The sequence below is a fragment of the Eublepharis macularius genome, chromosome 5 (genome assembly GCF_028583425.1).
Source record: "Eublepharis macularius isolate TG4126 chromosome 5, MPM_Emac_v1.0, whole genome shotgun sequence".
NCBI lineage: Eukaryota > Metazoa > Chordata > Lepidosauria > Squamata > Eublepharidae > Eublepharis > Eublepharis macularius.
In genome coordinates this window covers 30,652,957-30,674,500 of record NC_072794.1, presented here as the reverse complement: position 1 = coordinate 30,674,500, position 21,544 = coordinate 30,652,957, and the positions used below count along the sequence as shown (strand labels likewise).

Sequence of the window (21,544 nt, the reverse complement as noted above, 5' to 3'; positions counted from 1 at the left end):
CGGAACCAGTACCCCTCTTCCTGAAGACAGCTCTGAGGTTATGTGAGGAGGAGTGAGGCACTTCCCGTGCGCCTTTATTGCAAACCAGGAGGAATGAAGGCAAGATAAACGGGATCACCGGGAGGAGAGATGTTGTGGAGCGGTAAAGGCGTTGCGGTGAGGAGAATGATCAGAACATTCTATGCCTCCCCCGTGAAACCTGACACTACTTTCACTACTTAATAAAAAATATGGTTTTGACACTAAATGGCTGCTGGGGGGAGGGTCATATAAGACAAAGGCAGGAGTCCATATTCTAAATAAATCGTGCTGGTGGCCCTGTAGCTGTGGCTTCAGGAAGGTCTAAAAACTTCCCCACATCATGAACATAGTATAAAACCCTCATCTTACATGAGTTGTAAGAACAAAAAGTTTCAACAGAAAGGTACAAAAAGATATTTTATGAACTTCGTTCATATGCTTGAACTGCTGATGGTTAGGGATTTGTCACCCCCCTCCTAACCCCTTTCCTAGACCCTTCATCCCGCCCCGTCCCTTTTCTGGGAAGGCAATAAAATCCACCACAGCTAGAAATAGGAGGTTAGAGCAAGACAATGTTTATGCTCCGGGGTCTAGAAAATATTTCCTTACCAGAGAATCAGCACATGCAGTTTTTTTTTCCCAGACACAAAAATCTCCAAGATGATCAAAAGCTCACAGTGATAGCTTCAACCCAAAGCAAATGACAGGGCGAGAGACCAGGAGCTGACTCAGGCGTCTCCCTGGGGTATTCCAGCCTGATTATTCAGGCTTTCGAAGAGCATGAAAAGAAGTCTCACCTTAATCGGTCGTAATTCAGCATTACAAAGGCCAGCAGCACCATCACACAGAGAGCTCTTCTCTTTGGAGGGGAGACTTTGAGATTCTGGTTCTGTATGGGGAGGGAGGGGGGAAATCAGGCAAAACTAAAAATTACACACATTCTGACATTTTACCATCACTTCCAAAATCAGGGCTGTGGTTCCTGTGTGTGTGTCACAAGGGTGTAGGAGCACCGGCAACATCATTACAAGACCCAACAAACGTTCCCGGGATGCTTCAAAGTGAGCCAACATTCTTAACAGGAGTAGCCTCAAAGGTGGCAAGCAGAAGCCACCATCCACTTTTTCCAGCACTGTTTTTGAGACTCTTGAAGACTGCCTGTTTACAGCCGCAACTGCAGGTTGGCTAAAGGAAGGATATTACTGGCAATACAGAGCAAGAAGATGGTCCTGGCAAGTCCCAAAGACGTGCAGTATTGTCTCACCATGAGACACAGGAGGGGAACAGAATCTGAATCCATAATAGCAGGAGGTTAGAATGGTTGACCAACCCTGCAGCCAAAAGAAACTTAGGAACCCAGATTCTGTTGCCGGCGACCAAAATGCCATGCATGGTACCCTCAAAAGCAAGCAACTCCAGCATGCGTTTGTGTGCAACTACCACTGACCTCCACTGCCAAGTCATCCAGCTGCCTTTTCAGGGTGCCGTTCTCTTTCCTAAGGTGATCGTTCTCCAGCAAGGCTGCCTTCAGCCTCACCTCCAAGCTCAGCAGGTATTCTTTCTTCTTCCTGCGCGACTGACAGGCCGATTCCCGGTTTTTTATCATGCGCTGCTGCCGTCTCAGAACGTTCATCTGCAGAAGAGGACAGAGAAGCTGGTCAGGCCCTGGCCCTGGCCCAACAGGAAGAGACGGTGCAGACTGCAGGCAGAAAGGGAATCCCCCTGATGAGCATCTCAAGGCAACAAGGGCTTATCCAGGCCAAGTCCTCAGGGCTCACTGGCTTCGAGGGGCCAAGCATTGGAAGCAGCCCCCTCACTGGCCCCAAAGGCTCATCAGTTGTGAGGCTAGGGGTGCTGCTGGGACCTCCTTGGTAAGGCACCGGGGCCAACAAAAGGCAGTACCAGTTACTGCTCCAATTCTCTGAGCCAAATAGGACTCGCCCAAACAAAAGAATCCTCAAGCAAACCTGGTCGAGTTGTTGCTGAAGCAGGGAACTCCTGTCAAGGTGGCTGGAAGCGATTCAGCAAGCTGGGGCTCTCAAACCTGCCTCCATACCACCACCACCCTCTCCTTCCTGCTCCTACTCGGGGTGAAGGGCTGCGTCCCATTCGCCTACCAACATTTCAATTTGCTATGTGCAAGGAGAGTGGATAATTAAGGAACCTTCAAACCTGCAAGCCCTCGCCCGGCTCAGGTTTGCCACCTCTGTGAGAACGAGGCCTCCTCTTTCCTAGCCCTGAAAGGAGCACAGAAATGGGAGAGGCAGGACACTGACCTAGTTTTTAAAGTAACTCAGATCAGTGAATTTCATTTAGTTCCACAGTCTATGTCGTGTGCCTTCATTACAGGAGCGAGATGGGAAAACGCCTTTTTAAAAGAGGTATCCATTTCACCAAGCACCCAGTGGAAGCGCTCTCACTGTTGCCCCTTCCAAATAAACAGATCCAGCTCATTCAGAAGCTGTTTTCTGCCACCTCGCCTGCACTAAGAGGATTAGCTTGACACATTCAGGCAGGGATGCTTTCCAAGAAATATTCGATACTGAGTGGTTGCCCTGGACAAAACCCCATATAAATATTCTCCAGCAGATACAAGACAGCACTTGCCTTTTCCTTCTTTTAATCTGTGGATTTTAAAAAACTGAGCACAACTTCTACTTCCAAGCACCTTGAGTTTATCCTCCGATGTAGCTGGGGGGTGTTCATTCAGATATGGTTTGCTTTTTCTATATTTTCATTAATCTTTCTCTTATGTCTTATTGTATTTCTTGCAATATGTCTACTGTTTTCATATGTTGCGTTAATAAAGGTTTTAATTCATTAAAGTCAGCAAAGCATTTTTCTAATGTGGATAATCTAACCTCTAAACCTTCCCAGTAGCCCTTATTTTTGCACTTAGTCTTTCATGAAGAGAGACAGCTGAGAGTCTACCATTAATCTAATATTTTCCTAAGGAGACAGTTCTTTCTCCTTCTAAGCTTTTTTTTGCCAGATCTTGTGTTCATAATCTGATATTAAAATTAAATTTAGCTAAAGAAGACACAATTAGATAGGATTATCTAATTTGTTAACCTACATTATGATTCCATTCTCATGATCTAATTAAATTTTAAGTGGAACGGGCAGAACTAGCAAAATCACACTTGCTTTTTTCCCAAACAGGATTCAGGATTTTAAATATTAGTTGAAACCAGGGCTTTTTTTCAGCTGGCACACGGTGGAACCGAGTTCCGGAACCTCTTGAAAATGGTCACATGACTGGTGGCCCCGCCCCTGATCTCCAGACAGAGGGGAGTTTAGGTTGCCCTCCACGCTGCAGCATGGAGGGCAATCTAAACTCCCCTCTGTCTGGAGATCAGGGATGGGGCCACCAGCCATGTGACCATTTTCTCCGAGGGCAACCCACTGAGCTCCACCGCCTCTTTTCCAAGAAAAAAAGCCCTGGTTGTAACTAAACTAACAAAAAGGTTTTGCCTCCAGCAGATTAAAGGATGGGAAAGCAATTTGCTTAAACAGGAAGGTATTTAAAGTAGTTATCATTCACAGACTACGAGCATTTCCCGATGAGAGAAGACAACTGGGTGGAGGCTGACCTAGTTCTCACCTGCCTTTCAAAACTCTGCTTGATTTTTACTGGTTGGCTACCAAAGTTTGACAGCCATACGGTGGCAGGGGAAGTTCCTCAAGCCATGATTCCCTGGGTATAAAGGAACCGGTCCAGGGAGACTTTGGAGGGACCACAGCGTGGCTATCCCATCACAGCTGCACCGACTGTTTGAGCATAGAAGGGCAACCTGATGAACAGTGCAATCCTAAGCAGAGTTGCACCCTACTAAGTCCACTTAAACCAATGGGTTTAGATGGGTATAACTCTGCTTAGGATTGCAACCTAAGAGACAAAGGTCCCACAGTACAGTATATGTACAGGATTCCTTGTCTTTAAAAAATACTGAACACAACTGTTTATTTTCATACTAGAAACTCTTATTATCCTGTGCATGTGTGGGGGTGGGGAGAGAAAGTACAGGAAAGCAAAGGGATTCAAGAGCAGCGGGTGGAGGAACACTTATACTCTAATTCCCAATATAAGGTGCTCCATCCACCCCACTCCACAAGACACAACATGGCCTGGACCCTGCTGTGCCAAGAAAAAAAATTAAAGGTATCTACCAATTCCTCCCTACAGACTTTACTGACTATTTGGAGATCATTTTATTCTTCCCTTCCTCCAAGGAGCTAAGGATGGCATACCTGGCTCTCCACTCCTCCAGTGGAGAGGCAGATTAGGCTGAAAGAATATGATTGGCCCAAGGTGACCCAGCAAGCGTCCATGGCAGAATCTGCCCCACCCCCCGGATCCTAGTCTGACACTCTAACCACTACACCACACTGATCCTGACCGAGAACACTGTTTGTCCAGTTTACTAGCTGCCTAATACACTACCAAAGCAGTAACATTATTTCAAGGACTGTTCCACTGTGGGAACAGCAAATGTTGGAAGGGGGAGAGCTGACAATCCCTAAGGACAGGGAAGGAAGCCAGAGCTGAGGTTTCTAAATATAATGGTATGCACAGTCACAGGCACAGCTATGACTCTGGAAACTTTGACCAATACTCTTTGGGGTTTCCAAGTCACCAGGAGATATTGCCCAACCATCATTAATGAGGACTAGCAGTTTCCGGGTTTATCTAAAAATGCAAAGACAAAAGAAATTTTTAGGAATGCAAAGCCAATGCCCTGAATGAGACTGCTGCTATGGCATATGTCTACAGTCAGGATTCTTTTTTGGGATCCTTCTCCTTTCTCAACGGCCCACGAATAAATTCTCAATCTGCAAGGGTTGAATATGCACCAACAATAATGAGAACTTACATCTGTGTTTGTATTTTGAGTGGCAGAATGAATGGCAGGTTTCACTTCTGGTGGGTTTCCGTGGGTCAAGCTATTTCCCACAGTGCGCGGCAATACACTGACAGGGTGACCAGGCAGTGATGTGACTCCGCCAGTGACAGCAATGACCGAGTTAGTGGCAGGAAGGATTCCTGGCGCCTGAAGCTGCACCACAGCAGGCTGTGAAAGCACTACAGGCTGACCTAAGATGGAGACAAACAAGCATTAACACCATGCGTCAGGGACTTGTGGAAGACTGTGAGACACTGTGCATGGTACACTTTGCCCCTTGGCTGCCACACCAAATGGAGAAACCAGTGCTTGCCTCACACAGCTGCAAGTTTACATTTCTGCCAGGCCTCGAAAAGCATTTCAAAAGCTTAGTTAGGCAGACAACCAGTCTCTAAAGAGCTGCTTTAGGCTTGTGCTGGGACTTTTTCTGTGAATAGCACATCCAGAGCCATCCTACAAAAGTACTTCTGATCCTCCAAAGGGGTTTTCCACATGGTATAGGTGGCTGTGATTCAAGAACAAAATTCAGAACTGCTTCCAGCACATGCCTACAAGATGCCTCATGGAAGATCATGATCAGGGAACATGGGAAGCGCTACCCTGCATTGTTTGCCCGGTTATCAAAGGTACACTGCGTCTTAAGTTCAGAGTTCCATTTAGTTATCAGGACTAATCAACCATAAATAAGGCTAGCCTCAATTAATGTCAGTTAATTAATTAACCTTTATTTAAAGCCATCCAAGTGCCCAAGTAGATAAAGTACAGAGTGATTCGGGAGTATATCTGCCCAGCTAAGTAAACTGCACCTACAGCTGAGGTGGAGGAGTCAGACTGGGGCTGAGTGGGGAGGAGATTTAAGTCCTGCACAACACAGTGCTGCTGGTAGAAAATGACCTTCACTCATCTGCACTGGGAAAATAAGAGAAAATAAGACAGGCAAGGGCAGTATGCCCGTTTTTTCCCCTCCTTCCAGAAGTAGCAGCATAGGATCAATCCCTTCCCAACCCATAGCTTAGATCCAAATCAGTACCCTGGACAGCTGCTATTTCTATTGTTAAAATGCTGAGAAGAACCATCCACAGATCTGCCAGCATTCTGCCTAAGCTGATCCTAAGCTAGAATCCCAAACCCCACTAAGACACACACCGTTTTTTGCATCCCAGCTATGAAAGCAGCGCTTGACTCCCTGCTCACTGCTTGGGGAAGACATTAAATAAGTATAATAATAGGGAGGAAGATTGCAGCTATGAAAGTTGCGCACATGGATCACAAACCTTAACTGAAAGTGATCCAATTTAAAGAGGAGCCGTGGCTCAGAGGCAGAGGATCTACTTGACATGCAGAAGGTCCCAGGTTCAATCCCCTGCATCTCCAGCTATAAGGATCAGGGGATAATTTGAGAGACCTCTACCTAAGACCCTGAAGAGTTGCTGCCAGCCTGAGTGGACAATACTGACTGTGATGGACCCACGGACTGATTCAGTAGAAGGCAGCTTCATATGTTCACTTCTCCTTCAGTCCCAGAGCTGAGCTTCATCCTATAGGTGTCCTTTCTACCCCAACAACTGTTCACATACCTTTGCAAGGCGCTGGTTGAATTGCGACAACTGGTGGCTGCTTTGGCAGCGTCAGAAGTGTTGGCAGTGCTGGGAGGACAATGGCTTTTGCCTGGATGCCGAGGCTGGGCTGAGTCTCTCGTAAAACAGGCAAGAGAAGCTTAGGCTGAATTGAAGGCTTGGAGGCTGATGAACTGCATCGGCTGGGCGTTGCTGAAGATCCGCTAGCTGGAGAACAGAATGAAGCAGGGCTGAAACGGAAGTGCTCTTGCAAAGAGGGTCATGAGGGCTGACCCTCCGCAAATCTAGAGATTTATTAGCATGAAACAGTCTTGCAGCTCAACTAAGGGGAATGAGCTTTCCCCTGGAATACTGATGGGGGACAAGAAGGAACAAGAAACACATCAGTTTAAGCGAACTACACAAACCGAGTAGGCTACTATTCCTCTTCCAAGACTCTGCATTCCTCTTCCACATTCCTCTGAGATTGTGCCCGCTACAAGATGTGTACAATTCTGCTATGCATTTTATTTTTCAAACACTATTGCTTCATATTTGTGCAAATTTACCCGAAACCAATCCACCAGCAATTCAAAAAAATCCTCTTACAATCAACCGTCTTAGAGATTTTGGATCTGATGACCGCCCTAATGCTTAGTAATCCCCCGAAATGGTGAAACGTGTCATCGCCTCATAGAAGATGAGCAAAACAAAACAGACCGCTCCTACCTGAACGGCGGATGGTTTTGGACAGGGGCTTATTTTGGGAGCCCTTTTCATATAACGAAACAGGAGACAGCTGAGTACTGGAGCCCAGGTCTACACCATCCTGTTAATGGCAAAAGACACAGTCAAGATGTCAGTCAGAAGTCCTGATGTGTTCCACATTCCATCCTATCTTTTTTCCCACATTATAACAGATCCTCAAACTCACCAAGGGCAGAAGGTCTATCTAGCTAGTAGAACTGTATCTGTTTTTCCCCTCCATGGAGCTCAGGGTAGTAAACATGGCTCCCCATTTTATCTTCACAACAGCTCTATGAGGTAGGTCAAGGTGAGAAAGAATGACCTGTCCAAGGTCATGACTGAGTGAGGACTTGAACCTGGGCCTCCTCCATGGCAGCCTAACACTCCAGCCATTACACAACGCTGGTCCCATCTGCATACTTCAGTTCTCAACCACAGCCTGGAAAACTGCAGCCTAGAGCTGCTAAAAATGGTGAACAAGGGCGAAGGCGAGGGAACATAGGCCCAGAGTCAAATGAAGACTTAGCTGAGGTCATAAGAATGATTCATAGCCCAAGAACAAAATGTCGGGGCGGGGGGAGAGGGGAAGCATGTTGGAAATCAAGAACCTGCAGCCCACTGGACTGCATCTGTTTCTAGACTTGGAAAACTTTCAAGCAGAGCCCAGATCATATGGAAGCCTTGGACAGCCATCCACCCTCAGTCCTCTCTTCTGCACTCTTAAGATAGCACACCATCACTTTGGTTGTTCCTAAAATGGCAGAGATTGGTCTGTAGGTATTTCTCAGGAAAAGAGTGGTAAAAGAATGCAATAGATATATGGCAGGGACAAAATGAAATTGATGGTGTACATCTGAAAAACGGACCCTAACTTGATGGTCATTTTAAAATCCTAACTTTGAACCACAGACTTCACTTAAGTGTTTAACTCAAAAGTCCTCAACCTTATTAAACCCATGGGCATTTTTAGAATTTTTGAGAACAGGGAGTGGGCACCAGTGTTCCCATTAATGTGTGCTCGTGCACGCGAGCGCATGAATTGTAACCTCCCAGCACACAAGCTGAGAAGCCCAGCGCACAGAGGGGAGCCCAGGGCCTCACCCTCCCTGTTTCCTGCCCCAAGGGCCTGCCTGGTGCGACCCTGGCCCTGGCCTCACCTTGGTGCAGCCCCAGCCTGTTGCGCCTGATGCAGCCCCAGCCCCAGCCCCGCCCCCGGCTTCCCTGTTTCCTGCCAGAAGGGCCTAGTGCGGCCCCAGCCATAGCGTGAAGGAAGGGGGAGCCAGAGTCAGAAGCAGCAGCAGGCAGGTAGCCTCCGAGCCTCTCTGCAGTATGCCATATGCCTGAAGCTCCGGGAGCTGGCAGCGGCATGGGGCAGGAGCCTCGCAGCCTGTCTACCTCAGCCCCGCAGCTCTGGGATCTGGCAGCGGTGGCGGTGTGGGGCCTTGGCGAGCAGGCACCCACACAGCCTTTCTCCTTTCCGTCATAGGGAGCTAGAGGAGGCGGCGGCAGTGGGCAGCCAGCCAGCCTCGGGGCCTCTTCGCCGCACGTCCACAGCTCTGGGAGCCAGAGGCGGCAGCGGCGTGGGGCAGAGGCCTTGCGGCCTGTCTGCCTCAGGCCCGCAGCTCCAGCGGCTAGAGGTGTCGGCGGCATCGGGCAGGGGCCTTGCAGCCTGTCCTCCTCAGGCCCACAGCCGGAGGCGGTGGCAGCATGAGGCGGGGGCCTCACAGCCTGTCCGCCTCAGGCCCACAGCTCTGGAAGCCAGTGGCAGTGTGAGGTGGGGGCCTCGTGGCCTGTCCGCCTCAGCCCTGCAGCTCCAGGAGCCAGCGGCAGTGGTGGCGTGGGGCTGGTGGCCTCGGTGAGTAGGTGCCCACACGGCCTCTCTCCTTCCCCTCATGGGGAGCCAGGGAAGCAGCAACGGTGGGCAGACAGCATGGACACTATGGTTGCCAGCTCCAGCTAGGGAAATTCCTGATTATTAGCTAGCATACACTTATTTCTGTTTTGTATAGTTGCATGACAGTGACTATGTCTATAGGGTGAATTAAAATGGGCACAACTCTTTAAAAATACTGTTTCCTACATCTCATCTTCTTATTAGTAAATAAGCCTTTTTTTTGGAATATCTGCTTGAACTTAGCATAGTTCAGTATGGCTTTTGGATTATGTATACAAATCTGAGGCTGAATGGAGTTAAAGAGGCTACGTTCCTAATACTTTTCTGGAGTGAACCCTTCTGAATAAAATGGCTTACTTCAAAGCAGAAGTGTTTAGGCTTGCTCCCAGAAATACTCTGAGAAAAGATCTTATTCTGTTGATTTAAATGGGTCCACAAATTTTCAGAACTGTAAATATTTGCTTTATTGCAAACAAAATGTTTGTATCAAAAGTTGTAGTTGTACAACATAAAATTAGAAGGATAGGATAAAACTGAAAATTACAGTGTTACCCAGAACAGAATTACAAAATCCTTTAATTTCAGTGGATTTAGAAAAGTGTCACTTTTCTGTGGTCACTTAAAATGAAAACTATTTGGCATACACATTTCCATATAAAGCCTGCATTTTGGTGTTGACATCTTTGTTTGTAACACTGTCTTTTGAATAAAATCAATCTATTCATTTCACTGCCATGGATAGGCTAGGTATAGTAATTACTGTTTATCCATATACATGCTCCTGCGCATTTGCTAAGGCTATACCTATTGTGTACTCAGATAACATAATAAAGATGCAGTTTAAATATAGGTTCTCTTTCATGAACTGGAACACTGGGATAGTAGTCCTAAAATACCGTGGGTGTGTAAACATATACAAACACACATAATACCTCAGACTTGTACATTTCTTTTGTTATTAAATACAAACTGGATGCTAGTTTTGGCAAAAGCGCTCACAACTTGCAAGTTGCTGCTCACAAATTGGATTTCTGGCTCACAACACTGCACCGCTTAGAGGGAACATTGGTGGGCACCACAACAAAGTAGCTGCCATGGATGTTAGGTCTAATCACAAAAGGTTGGGAGGTTCCACAGAATGTTAAGGAGGTCCCAAGCCAATCATCCTCCTATGACAGAGGCAGCCATTTCTGAATGAGTGCTTCCTGCAGACACATGGACTGTTCTGAAGGACCTTTCTGAAGCACCTTCCAGTGAAGGAGAGGAAAGCCAGGACTGGCTCTTTGCTGTGGAGAAGAGACAATTTGGAGAAGAAGCAAGTGGGCACCAGGAAATATATATTAGCAGGCATCATATTGGGGGTCACTGTTTAACTGCTTACTGGCACATGCTGTACTGGAGAATCCACAGATAAAGGAGAAGGAACGGAACACGTTGAGGGGGCTGGCGAGAGAGGCTCCACCTTCCAGTCCACATCTGCAACAGAAGGCAACACAGAAACCATCAGACTCAAGGGACCCTTTTAAAAGGACTTGGTCCAAATGTTCTTCTGTATGGAAGCAACAGAATAACTACCTGTCTTGGATAGAGTTTTAGCTTCCCTAGTTGTCAGTCAAAGTATATCACATACCCGTATTTCAAAATAAATATTTTTTTATCCCACCCTTCCATTGAAAAGATGGACATTCAGGGAGAGTTACAGTAAGTTAGGTCACAAACCTCTCACTTTCCCTTAGATCAGCAAAGTAAAAAAAAAAAGCCCTGAGGGACAACATCCCTTCTGTAACAGAAAGCATCGTACTTTATTCCTCACTTTTGATTTACGGAGTTATCTGACTCCTGCTTACACGGGCACCTGGATTATATGGGGTTCTGGTGTACCTGCTTCAGTGTTTTTTTTCCTGTTCCATTCAAGGCCGTTTGGATTTTAGCCCCGTGATTCCAAAAGCAACTCATCGCACACTGTTGGGCCCCACGTTGAGAACTGCTGAGAGTTGAGCAGCCCTTACTCTAATCTGGCTCCCTGTACAAAAGGGACCTTACTATCACTGTGACACAAGCCGAAACTGCACGAGTAACAGGTGACAGTTCAGAAGACTGTCTAGCCCAAGTCTCATAACTGCAAACTGAGCAGTTTGTTCTGAGCACCAGCAGGGCACAACGGCCAGAGCCGCAGAGACTAGGACAAGGGAGTCCCAAGTTCAAATTTCTACTGAACCATGAAGTAGACTTGGGCCAGTCACTGTTGTTCACATTCACTTAGCCCATGGAGTGGTCGTTAAGGATAAAAACACTGTGGGGGGACATCAATTCTGCCACCCAAAGCTCTTTGGAGAAAGCAGAGCTGAAGTGAAATAATTTAAAAGACAAATTAAAAATCACCGGTGGGAATCTGCTTCGTAGCATCCCAGGAGTCCAAGTCCCAAGGCATCAGATCCAAATCGAAGTCGAGGTCGCAAAGGTTGTTTTCCTATGCATTGCAACAAAAACAAGATACAGGGAATCTGAAAGACTGTTGATCCCAAGAAATAAATTCAAGAAAGGCTGCTTCCGCTGGATTTGTTTTCTCAAGCACTCAGGCACTGGAAAAGTAGTTCACTGTATCTGAGCTACCAAACTAGGGGACGTTAAAAGAAGGCCAAAACCTTGGTCTTATACAAGCACTGGTGGAAGATCTCGATTTTATCGCCACTTCATGCTTCAGTCCTTCACTTTGTAGATCTCAAGCTTAGATTCCTAGAATCTATAAAAGAGCCACTGTGCATTGGCTAGCGTTCTGCCTAAAATTTCAGTGGGCAAAAGGGAGGAATGATTTTTGCTCTTTCCCCAAAAAGCTATTCCTGGGGATCCCCCTGTGCACCAGAGCAGCATTGAGGGCTCCACCTTCCTTGTGCCTACCGAAATTCTAAGTGGGATCCAAATGATTAGGTGTGGCCCGTTAGGACTTGTTGCCAGACCAATTCAGGGATAACCCAGCAGCTAAAGATTGCTCTACCTAGAGATACCCGCTTGAGCCTGAACCTGCAAATCTAGAGTGCAATCCTAGAGTGCAATCCTAGAGTGCAGTCTAACCCACTGATTTCATAGGAGTTTGCACAGGACTGTACTGCAAATACAGCAAGCTTCCCCCCCATATTTAGGAGTATCGGTGGTGCCCCCATTTCTGGCTGATGGATCATGCTTTTTCTTGATTCAGTTCTGATACTGAAGTTTTGCGTGTTTAACTGGTTGTTTCAAGGTCATGCCAAACGCCCACAGTGGATTACCAACCATTGGGATAGTCACTGTTAAAATAAATGAATTCCATAAAAATCAAACACCGTGCTAAATCTGTAAGGTTTTTCCAGGAACAGGTTCACACATCCATGCTTTGCTCGACAGACTGATTGTTTGAAATTTCCATTACATACCCGCTAGAATAGGTGAAGTATTTTCATAACAAGCATGCATGTTTAGGTGGGCAGAAAGCTCCCACATCAATGCTTCAGCCAGCTGTATACGTAAAACTACCATTAATGAGTCCTCAACAGCATCTCTTCTATACATTGTATAGAATTAACTTTTATTGCTCGAGGTTCAACTTTATTGAGCAAAATTGGCAGCTGTGGTATAGTTAATATTTGTCTCCAAACACCAGTTATCAGTTGTTTTCATTCAAGCTCCAAGTATCAAAGCCACAATTTATAATTATTAACATCAATGTATCCAATGTTCCAGGGCAGGTATATTTGGCAAATCTCTTAAACAGAAAGTTGTAGGTCATGCTGACTGCACAAGCATAATGAAAAGCCCACATTACAGAGACAGCTTGATAACGGATAGGTACGAGCTCCGTGGCGCAGAGTGGTAAGCTGCAGTACTGCAGCCCAAGCTCTGCTCACGAGTCACAACCTGAGCTCGATCCCGGCGGAGCCAGGTTCAGGTAGCCGGCTCGAGGTTGACTCAGCCGTCCATCCTTCCGAGGTCGGTAAAATGAGTACCCAGTTTCCTGGGGGTAAAGTGTAGATGACTGGGGAAGGCAATGGCAAACCATCCCATAACAAAAAGTCTGCCAAGAAAACGTCGTGATGTGACGTCCCCCCATGGGTCAGTAATGACTCAGTGCTTGCACAGGGGGGCTACCTTTACCTTTACATATGCCTTAAATTAGGACTGAAAAAATGTTAAGACTCAAACTTAATTGATGCAGGGATCCACATACCAAAAATATTTCCAACTGTCACTGTAACCATTTCTGAGCTGTAATGATAAGCCTAACACAAGGAGAAACACAAATGGGGATGGAAGACAAAAAAAAGCTAAGAGAACTTTTAATTCTTTGTTAATGAACTGAGAGGTTGCAGTGTTAAGCGTCGGGGAAAGGGCTGCTTCTAATGAATGAGGTGAAACATAGGAGAACTCAAATGCAAGATCAGACCATCAAAGTGGAATGAGGGAGCTTCAGGTTGGAATGCAATGGATTGTAAAAGAAATCAGTAGGGGGGGTGTTGTTCTGATTTTTCTTGATTAGGACAAGACGAAAGGTTCTCAGAGCGCAAAAGCAAGGTTGCAAAGTTCTATGTTATTATTTGTTCCAACACCTGAAAGAAAACTACACAACTGTCTGTCTATCTCTGTGTATATGTGTGAGACAGACAGACAGACAGACAGACAAGAGTGCACAGAAGGAAAGAACAGTTTTACAGCTCAAATAGCCGAACTGCCCAGATCTTAAGTTCTTCCACTTTGCCTCCCTCAGCCTTGACACAAAGGGGACAAAACGGCATCTCCCCTGGGTCAGATCCCCCAAGTTCTGCATCCTCTTCCCAACCACAGCCAGCCAGATGCCTCCAAGAAGTCCACAAAGCGGAGGCAAGAACCCTCCCTTGCTTTGGACCTCAGCCCAGACAGAAAAGTGTGATTTGTAATAATGAGTGACTTTAACTGCACTCATTAACAAATGCCAGAACAACAAAGAAGACACAATTTCTACATGCAGAGGAGTTAGCCGTGCTAGTCTGTAGTAGCAAAATCAAAAAGAGTCCAGTAGCACCTTTAAGACTAACCAATGTTATTAGATGAATTTTGAATTTCTACATGTTAATTGAAGGGAGTCAAGGGAAGATGCGTCATTCAGCAACATGGTGGCTGAGAAACATCAGACATGTTCGATGGCCTTGTCCACAAAGGGAGGAGATTTTTCAATGGCTTAAAACTGAACAAATCTTTATCCTGGGGACGTTTTGTCCCCAGCAGCGGACACCATTGCTTCCTCCCATACTCAAAAGAGTTGAGCCTTTTCTAAGAAGGTGTTAATCTGCACCAAACATCCTCTCTGTTCACGCTGTCTGTGATTTAAACAGCCAAGCCGGGCAAGCATCCAGTTTACACACAATGGCTTTCACAGCTCCAAGCACCCTGTCAACAGTGGATGGAGAAGCAAACAAACAAAACAACCCATGCAACTGTGACAACAGGTTCTTCCAACACTACAAACCCTATAACCGATGTGGCAACCAAGCTAGACCAAATGAAAGTAGTTTTGTCAGCAAAGAACCAAGCAAAACAATATGAACTATATATGAACAATATAACAATTACATTGCTTTCCACCAATTTACCCAGGCTATGTGGCCTGGTTCACTCCTAGTCCTCTTTCAAAAACTCTGTATTACATTGGTTATCTTCCAATCCTCAAGTAGGTTTTTAATGCATATTTTTATTAGATCTGCTTTCCACACTTTAAGAGCTTGAGCGGTCATTCACGGTTAATTTTTAACTTGTCAATTAGCCTTCAAATGTCATCTCTTCTCATGTCTCCAGGGACATTTACTTAGCATCTCCCTGGATGGCTTTTAGGCACAAGGGGAAGGTGGTTCCATTGTTCTGAATTTAAGAGGATGTGACTTTTTTCCCTGCTGTTTTTCTAATTTTAATACCTTTTGTACAGGTTTAATATTCTTTCATGTTTTAATTGATGGCTTTTAATTCTTCACTTAACTGCCTTGACACTGCTGAAAGCTAGACAGACATTTTAAAATAAATTTAACTTTTTTTTTCCAGATGCCCTCGCAGAAAAAAAGTAATTCAGGTATGGGAATCTGTCCAGCGTCTTCTACCGTGGGCACAAAGAATTCAGCTTCTCTTCAATGCCCCCATTCTCCATTAGCAATCCTTTGTCATCTAATAAATAACCCAGCCTTCTCAGGTTGCTTTCCTGCTTCCAATGAACTGTTTATCCTTTGTTTTACTGGTTTTAAAAATATACTCAAATTCTTTTTTCGCTTGCATACTTTCATTTAATTTGCCAAAAACAACAGTGGCATAATGCCATTTTAATAAGACCAAACCAAAATGACCACAAAATAGTGAGCATAAACTTTTAAGTTCCCTGAAACTCTTTATCAGGTAGAATATGAAGTAGCAAAAAAAAAAAAAAAGTGGGGAGGAGAGACAGTTTAGGCCAAGTTAGAAGTTTGCAGTTTGTAACTTTCCCAAACTATTGCCCAGTAACTATTACAGTCAGTTTGGGTAAGCTCCAAAGCTCACATTTGCTATTTTGTGATATTTTGGTTAGTCTCAACAAAAACGTTACTATTGTTTTGGGATTTTTCTCCCATGCATTATCATGGCTTCCTACAGTGATTATTTCCCAGTATTTATGCTCCTTCCTGCTCCCATTTGGATAGTAGCTGCGCTTTTTATAGGAAGTCTTATTGCCTCCCATGGTTTCCTTAGCCCAAGTCAGCATGTTTATTAACTAGCATCCCTTAGATTACATGGGGCCTTTCATAATGTGCTATTCCCTCTGACTGAGCTTTTATTAGAGTGACTGTAATTTGATTTCAAGAACCATGGTGACATCTGGTTCTCCTTTACTCTTCCTTTCGTTTTCATTGTAACTAACTCATTTTGGAGGTTACCTCTTTTTTTGAAATAAAATACAATTGTGTTGGGCTTTCTTAGCAACTCATGACTTACATATGTGATAAATTGGAGTAGAATAATCATTCCCCATTATTCTGACAACACTTATATCTTCTACCAGGTTCAGGATCACCTCTCCTCAGCTCCATAAAATTCTATAATCCTCTAACATTTCCTCATCTTAAGTCCCCATGACCAATTCTAGCCCTGTCCAGGTACCAGACTGCCACGTGTCTCAAAATCTAAGCAGGAAAACACACAAACCACAAAAAAAAAATTGATGCATATCAGTTAAGTGACAATTACTTTTTACTGGCAAAGTGCGTAAATACAACACAGAATAACTGTCATGACTGTGTACAGCCATGTCATGATTGCTGGGGTGTTATGTCACTGATGCCACAGTATATTGAACGTCTAATGCTAGCCTGCTGTATTCTCTCCTTAGCCACGTTCTTTCCATATTATAGCTGTTATTTCTCCAGACAGGATGGGCCTCTCATGTTATCTCACAGAATTATGCATCTCCAAGCTAGAGACGAACTTGGAGACTCCAGATGCCAGCATTTGCTACTTTGCCCAGATGCTGGGAACTTGTTATTGTGTACTTACTGTTTAGCCATAACTATTAAAGGGTTCTCACAGGACCCATGTAAACCTGCGCACCAAAATCTTAACCGTTGCTGGAGTGTGGGAAACTCAAATATAATACAGACTTTTTGTTTTGCCTTATCACTTCTACCAAGCTCCATGATGGAGTTCAGACCTGAACTGTAAAATCCTGAATAAAGCCTTTTCTATTGGAACCAATGTGTGTTCACTGGAGAGGGACTAAGGGCTCTACCTGCCAGGAACTGACATTAACTCAAATAGTTTTGTGTTTGCTGATTTAATGCATTGTTTGTCACTCTCCAATCCCTGCTGCTACCAATACTTACATAAGTGTCATTCTCCACATCCAGCTGAAGCTCATCTTCTCCTAGAAGGTCACCAAGTTCACTGAACAGAAGAGACTCTAGGAATGGAAACAGAGAGAAAGGACATGAGCCATAGAAGTCAAACTCTACTTGGTATGAATATTCACATTTCTGCATTACCCAGAAGTGAAGGTTCATCAGTTCCCTACTCTGCGGCACGGTCTATCACAAGGACAGCAAAACAGGGCCACTCGATAAGCAAGGCAGCAGATCTTTCATACGTTAAGTATGCAGTAAACAAACAAACAATCAAAAATTAAATGATAACTCTAAATTAAAAAGAGAAAAGCTCTCCATAATATGATCTGATAAAGACTGAGCATGTGTCTTTTTCTCTAGAAGTCAAAGAACACTGAGTTCAGTTAAGTATCAGTTAGAGAAAAGACATCAAAAAGAAGAGATTAAGAAAGTGACCTGTACAAGCCCCAAAGAGCTGTTAGAGTCAACAAATGTGATAAATTCATGGGTGACAGATTTAAGCATATAACAGAAAAGTGCTTCAAAAACATCCTAAAGGAAGAGATTTGCATCAGCAATGCCTCTAAAACCTCAATCACCCACTTGTGTCTTCTAGCATCCCCAAAAGACCAGAAGTGGGTTAAATGCTGATTCATAACCAGTTACGCTCCTGAACCAGTTTCCAATATGTTATAATCGTAAGGCCTTTCCAAAACGTACAATACAAATCAGCCCTTCATCTCCAAATCTCCAGCAGTTCCTGAGCCCTAATCTGATTCAAATTTGAACTGAGTAAAATACTATCGGCACTGAAATACGTAGAAACCTTTCCTTTAGATTCATGCACACTGTCAGTTTGGGTATACAAAATCATAGCCAAGTTCTAGTTTTATTTGGGATAGCAGCGCCCAACTCCTATGCCTATTAACTCTTGTAAGGATGCTGAACTTTTGTTTGTAATTCCATATTCAGCTCATACAAATTAAAGACCTGTTGAATTTATTAGACATTAGAGCCTCTAGGCACATTCCATTCTAACACATCCACAATTCCATTCTAGCAAATCAGTGTGCAGCTGAAAAAAGAAGGTAACAACTGTATGTGGACTCTAAACTACCCACGATTATTCAGGGTGGAGCCTCAGTGAATGCCATGGCGAGTTCCTGCAAAGTAGAACACACAGGACTGCAGGTTGAAGGTGCTCAAGAACAGTAATAGGGATCTAAGTGTTTTAGAGTTCTCGAAGTAACTTGCATACCTCCTTATTAGTAATCTTTACAACAATTCTATAAGAAAGGCAGAGTGCTTGTTCCCAGATTGCAGATGGGGCCTCAAGATGAGAGACGGCACCTTGTCAAACACTAAGGAGTTCATAGCCTGTCTCCTTTGGTTCACATTCTTAGGCCAAGGCTTTTTTTAATACCTTGTATAATTTAAGAGCTACAAAATTCAGAGCACAAGATCAACAAAGATCTATTTGCATAACTGAAACTATACACTAGATGTAACTGAAACTATACGATACATTAACATTACCGATAATTTGACATCTTGATTGATAATGCATAAAGTTTCTGCAGTCTTCACATCACCTGTTGCAAGTCCTTTACTAGGAAGTGGCACACATGAGGTCTCACAATAAGTAATAAATATACACAGGAGCACCCTGCACAATTGTTTTAGTGCACAGTACATGGACAGCACATGGACTACTGGAAACTGTTCTGTTCTATCATTTCCCTTTCTGTAAAGAGTCTCTAAGGAGCCCTTTGTGTGTGTAAAGTGCTGTCAAGTCACAGCTGACTTATGGCGATCCCGTAGGGTTTTCAAGGCAAGAGACGAATAGTAGTGGTTTGCTATTGCTTGCCTCTGCCCATTAAAATCTTTTCCTGCCGTTTTCTTCACACAGTGGTTATTCTTGCATCCCCAAGTATCCTCCCAATCTATTTTAACTTAAGTTTTTACTTTCTTTTTAAGAAGAGCCATATTTGTTCTGTTCTGAGCTGCATCTCAGTAAACATGCACTTAGGATCAGACTGCTATAGTGGTTCACAAGAAGAATGTAAACTGCAGCCCTGAGCATCCTGACCTCAGGTCTCTTTTCAGATAACTTAGTATGTAGGAATTGTACGGTTATCAGTGTCCAACTAGGATGTGGGGGCCTGAATTCAAATCCCCCCCCACCCCGGTCTTGAAGCTCAGTGGATGACTTTGGGCCAGTTACTCTCTCTGTTAGTCCCACCTCTCAGATTCACTATGATTGTAAAATGAGAGGGAGAGAGAACCATGTAAGTTCCCCTGAGCTTCTTGGAGGAAAGGCAGGATAAAAACATACCAGACAGACAAACAGAACATAAGATGATTCCTGTTGGGTCCATCTGAGGGTTCACCTAGGAAGCAACAGTGCCTCCCAGAAGTCCACAAAGATAAAAGATAAAGTGGTTGCTAACCCCCACCCCAAGCAATAAGTCCTCAAAGGCACACAGTCGTATAAGTCAGAGGTTCTGTTTAGTTATTGAGGTTAATAACTGCAATATATTCATGGACAATCTATCTGTCTAATCCACCCATTCTATCAGCCTGTTTCCAACATTAATTGCTGATGAAGTTCAGAAGAAGAGGATGATGTAACAGCCATGTGCTCTGGCTCACTTTCAGTCATCAGTAGTACATTTCCTTCAATGCCCATTAGGTCAAGAGGGTCAATGATTTTCATTCTAAACTACTTCACAGAGCTATTATGAGCAAACAAAAGAAAAGAAAGACCCGTGTATCCACCCTAAGCTCCTTGGAGAAAGTGTAAGATAAATATTATTAGACAGATAATCATAACCTGTTGCTACTGTTTTGTTATATTGTGTTTATTATACTGTGTTTGGATGAATGTTTTGCAATAGTCCAGCCGTTCACAATTGTAGATATTTATTGTATTTTTCTTGCAACATCATTATCTGCATCAGACATGATCAAGTCAGCTAACAAAATTGTAAAACAAAACAATAAACGTTATCATGCAGGAATAAGTATTATGTTAAGGAAAACTGGGATAGAAATCTATAGGAAGACAGTTAATAAGAAAGACTTCATTTTGACATTATTGCTCATTAGTGAAGCATTGTATAGTGGTTAGAGCAAGGTTGCCAGCTCCAGGTTGGGAAATTCTTGGAGATTTGAGTGGCTGGAGCCTAGGGAAGGAAGGGTTTGGGGAGGCGGAATACCAACGTGGGTTAGCAGCGGAGGACCAGGTAAACCAGCTCAAGGGGGCATTCAGTCTCCAGCCGCCCTGAGGCGACTCTGAGTTAGCTACTCTCTCACAACTCGCCTACCTCAAAGGGCCGTTGTGAGGATAAAGGGGGCAAAAGAAAGAAGATGCGTAAGTCGACCTAGCTAAAGCAAAACATGGAACAGCGAAAAAATCTGCGACCCGTTTCGAGGCAACGACTTTCTCTCTAAAGACAAGGGCACCGGCTCCGATTCCTCATACTTACCCCACTCTGGGTCGGGCTCTCCCGGGGCTCGTCCGGCCATGGCTGCTGTCATCACTGTAGACATTTCTTCGCCCCCTCCGCTCGCTTTCCGGGATTGCATAAACACACGTGTACTTCCTGGCAACGCCCCACCCCCGACGACAGGGGCCGGTATGGCCCAAACAGCCTTCGTTCTGCTCTCGTTTCGCACGAGTTGTAAAAGTTCGGCATTTTTTCCTTTCCCCACTGACGGGGCCGGAGATGCTAGCAACAGGCAGTGTGTGCGTCCTGTCACCAGAGATTGAGGATTCCCGCCCCCATTCTCAATAATAACAACAACAACAACAACAACAACAATAACAATAATGTTGTAGAAGATTATATACGGAATACATTGCAAATTATAAATAAATCAGAACACAACCATGTAGGTGCGTTTTGAATAACCTGTCATATCCCCCTTGAGTAGTACAAAACGATCATATCTGACTTCTGAGAGTTTGTGTTGGAATAAACAGAGTTTATAAACAGACAACACTAAAGTTCAGTCAGCTTGAAGAGTTGAGCTTCCTATACGGCAAAGCCTGCCAGAAGGACTCCAAACAGTTTTTAGAAATAATAATAATAATAACAATAACAATAAGTCAGTGAGGGATCAAAAATTCCAGCCTAAACTTCTGGTGGATTGTGGAAAATAGAGATTATTACTGTGTTTGTTGTTTTATCCATAGCCTACCAGACGTTTGGGCTGGAATTTTTGGTCCCTCACTGACTTAGATTTTGTCACGAAGCTGAAGTTGGTTACTTATTCCCAGTTCCTTATTCGCACTTCCTTATTCCTTTTTTGTTATTCTCAAACCCAAAGAAAAATATTGTGGGAAAACTGAAAAGCTCTACACTCCAAAATGAAGTTTGCAGGGGCACATATTATACACCTTCATATTCACAAGACTCAGCATTCTAAGTGGACCTATGCTGGGTCATCCTACAAAACCCAGATCTTGAGTAAACAGCTTCAAAATAGGATCCCCCCAGAACAATTCAATAAGAAGAAAGGGGCAGCAGCTGCAGCAGGCAAAAACTTTGGATCACCCCAAATCACACAGATCCGAAC

General features: G+C 44.3%; 1 protein-coding gene across 2 annotated transcripts in view; it reads right to left on the bottom strand.

Moving 5' to 3' along the window:
• ATF6 (activating transcription factor 6) overlaps positions 1-20,525 on the bottom strand; it is an 84,540-nt gene extending 64,015 nt beyond the window's left edge. For both annotated transcript variants that reach the window (XM_054980924.1, XM_054980925.1), the window contains exons 1-9: positions 20,452-20,525; positions 16,967-17,043; positions 11,505-11,592; positions 10,504-10,598; positions 7,211-7,310; positions 6,503-6,709; positions 4,896-5,116; positions 1,469-1,654; positions 819-910 (exon numbers count right to left, since the gene is read on the bottom strand). In XM_054980924.1, the coding sequence (XP_054836899.1) occupies positions 819-910; positions 1,469-1,654; positions 4,896-5,116; positions 6,503-6,709; positions 7,211-7,310; positions 10,504-10,598; positions 11,505-11,592; positions 16,967-17,043; positions 20,452-20,515 (1,130 nt within the window). In that variant the 5' untranslated portion in view covers positions 20,516-20,525. The remainder of the gene's footprint in view (positions 1-818; positions 911-1,468; positions 1,655-4,895; positions 5,117-6,502; positions 6,710-7,210; positions 7,311-10,503; positions 10,599-11,504; positions 11,593-16,966; positions 17,044-20,451) is intronic.
• Between the last annotated feature and the right edge of the window lie 1,019 nt (positions 20,526-21,544).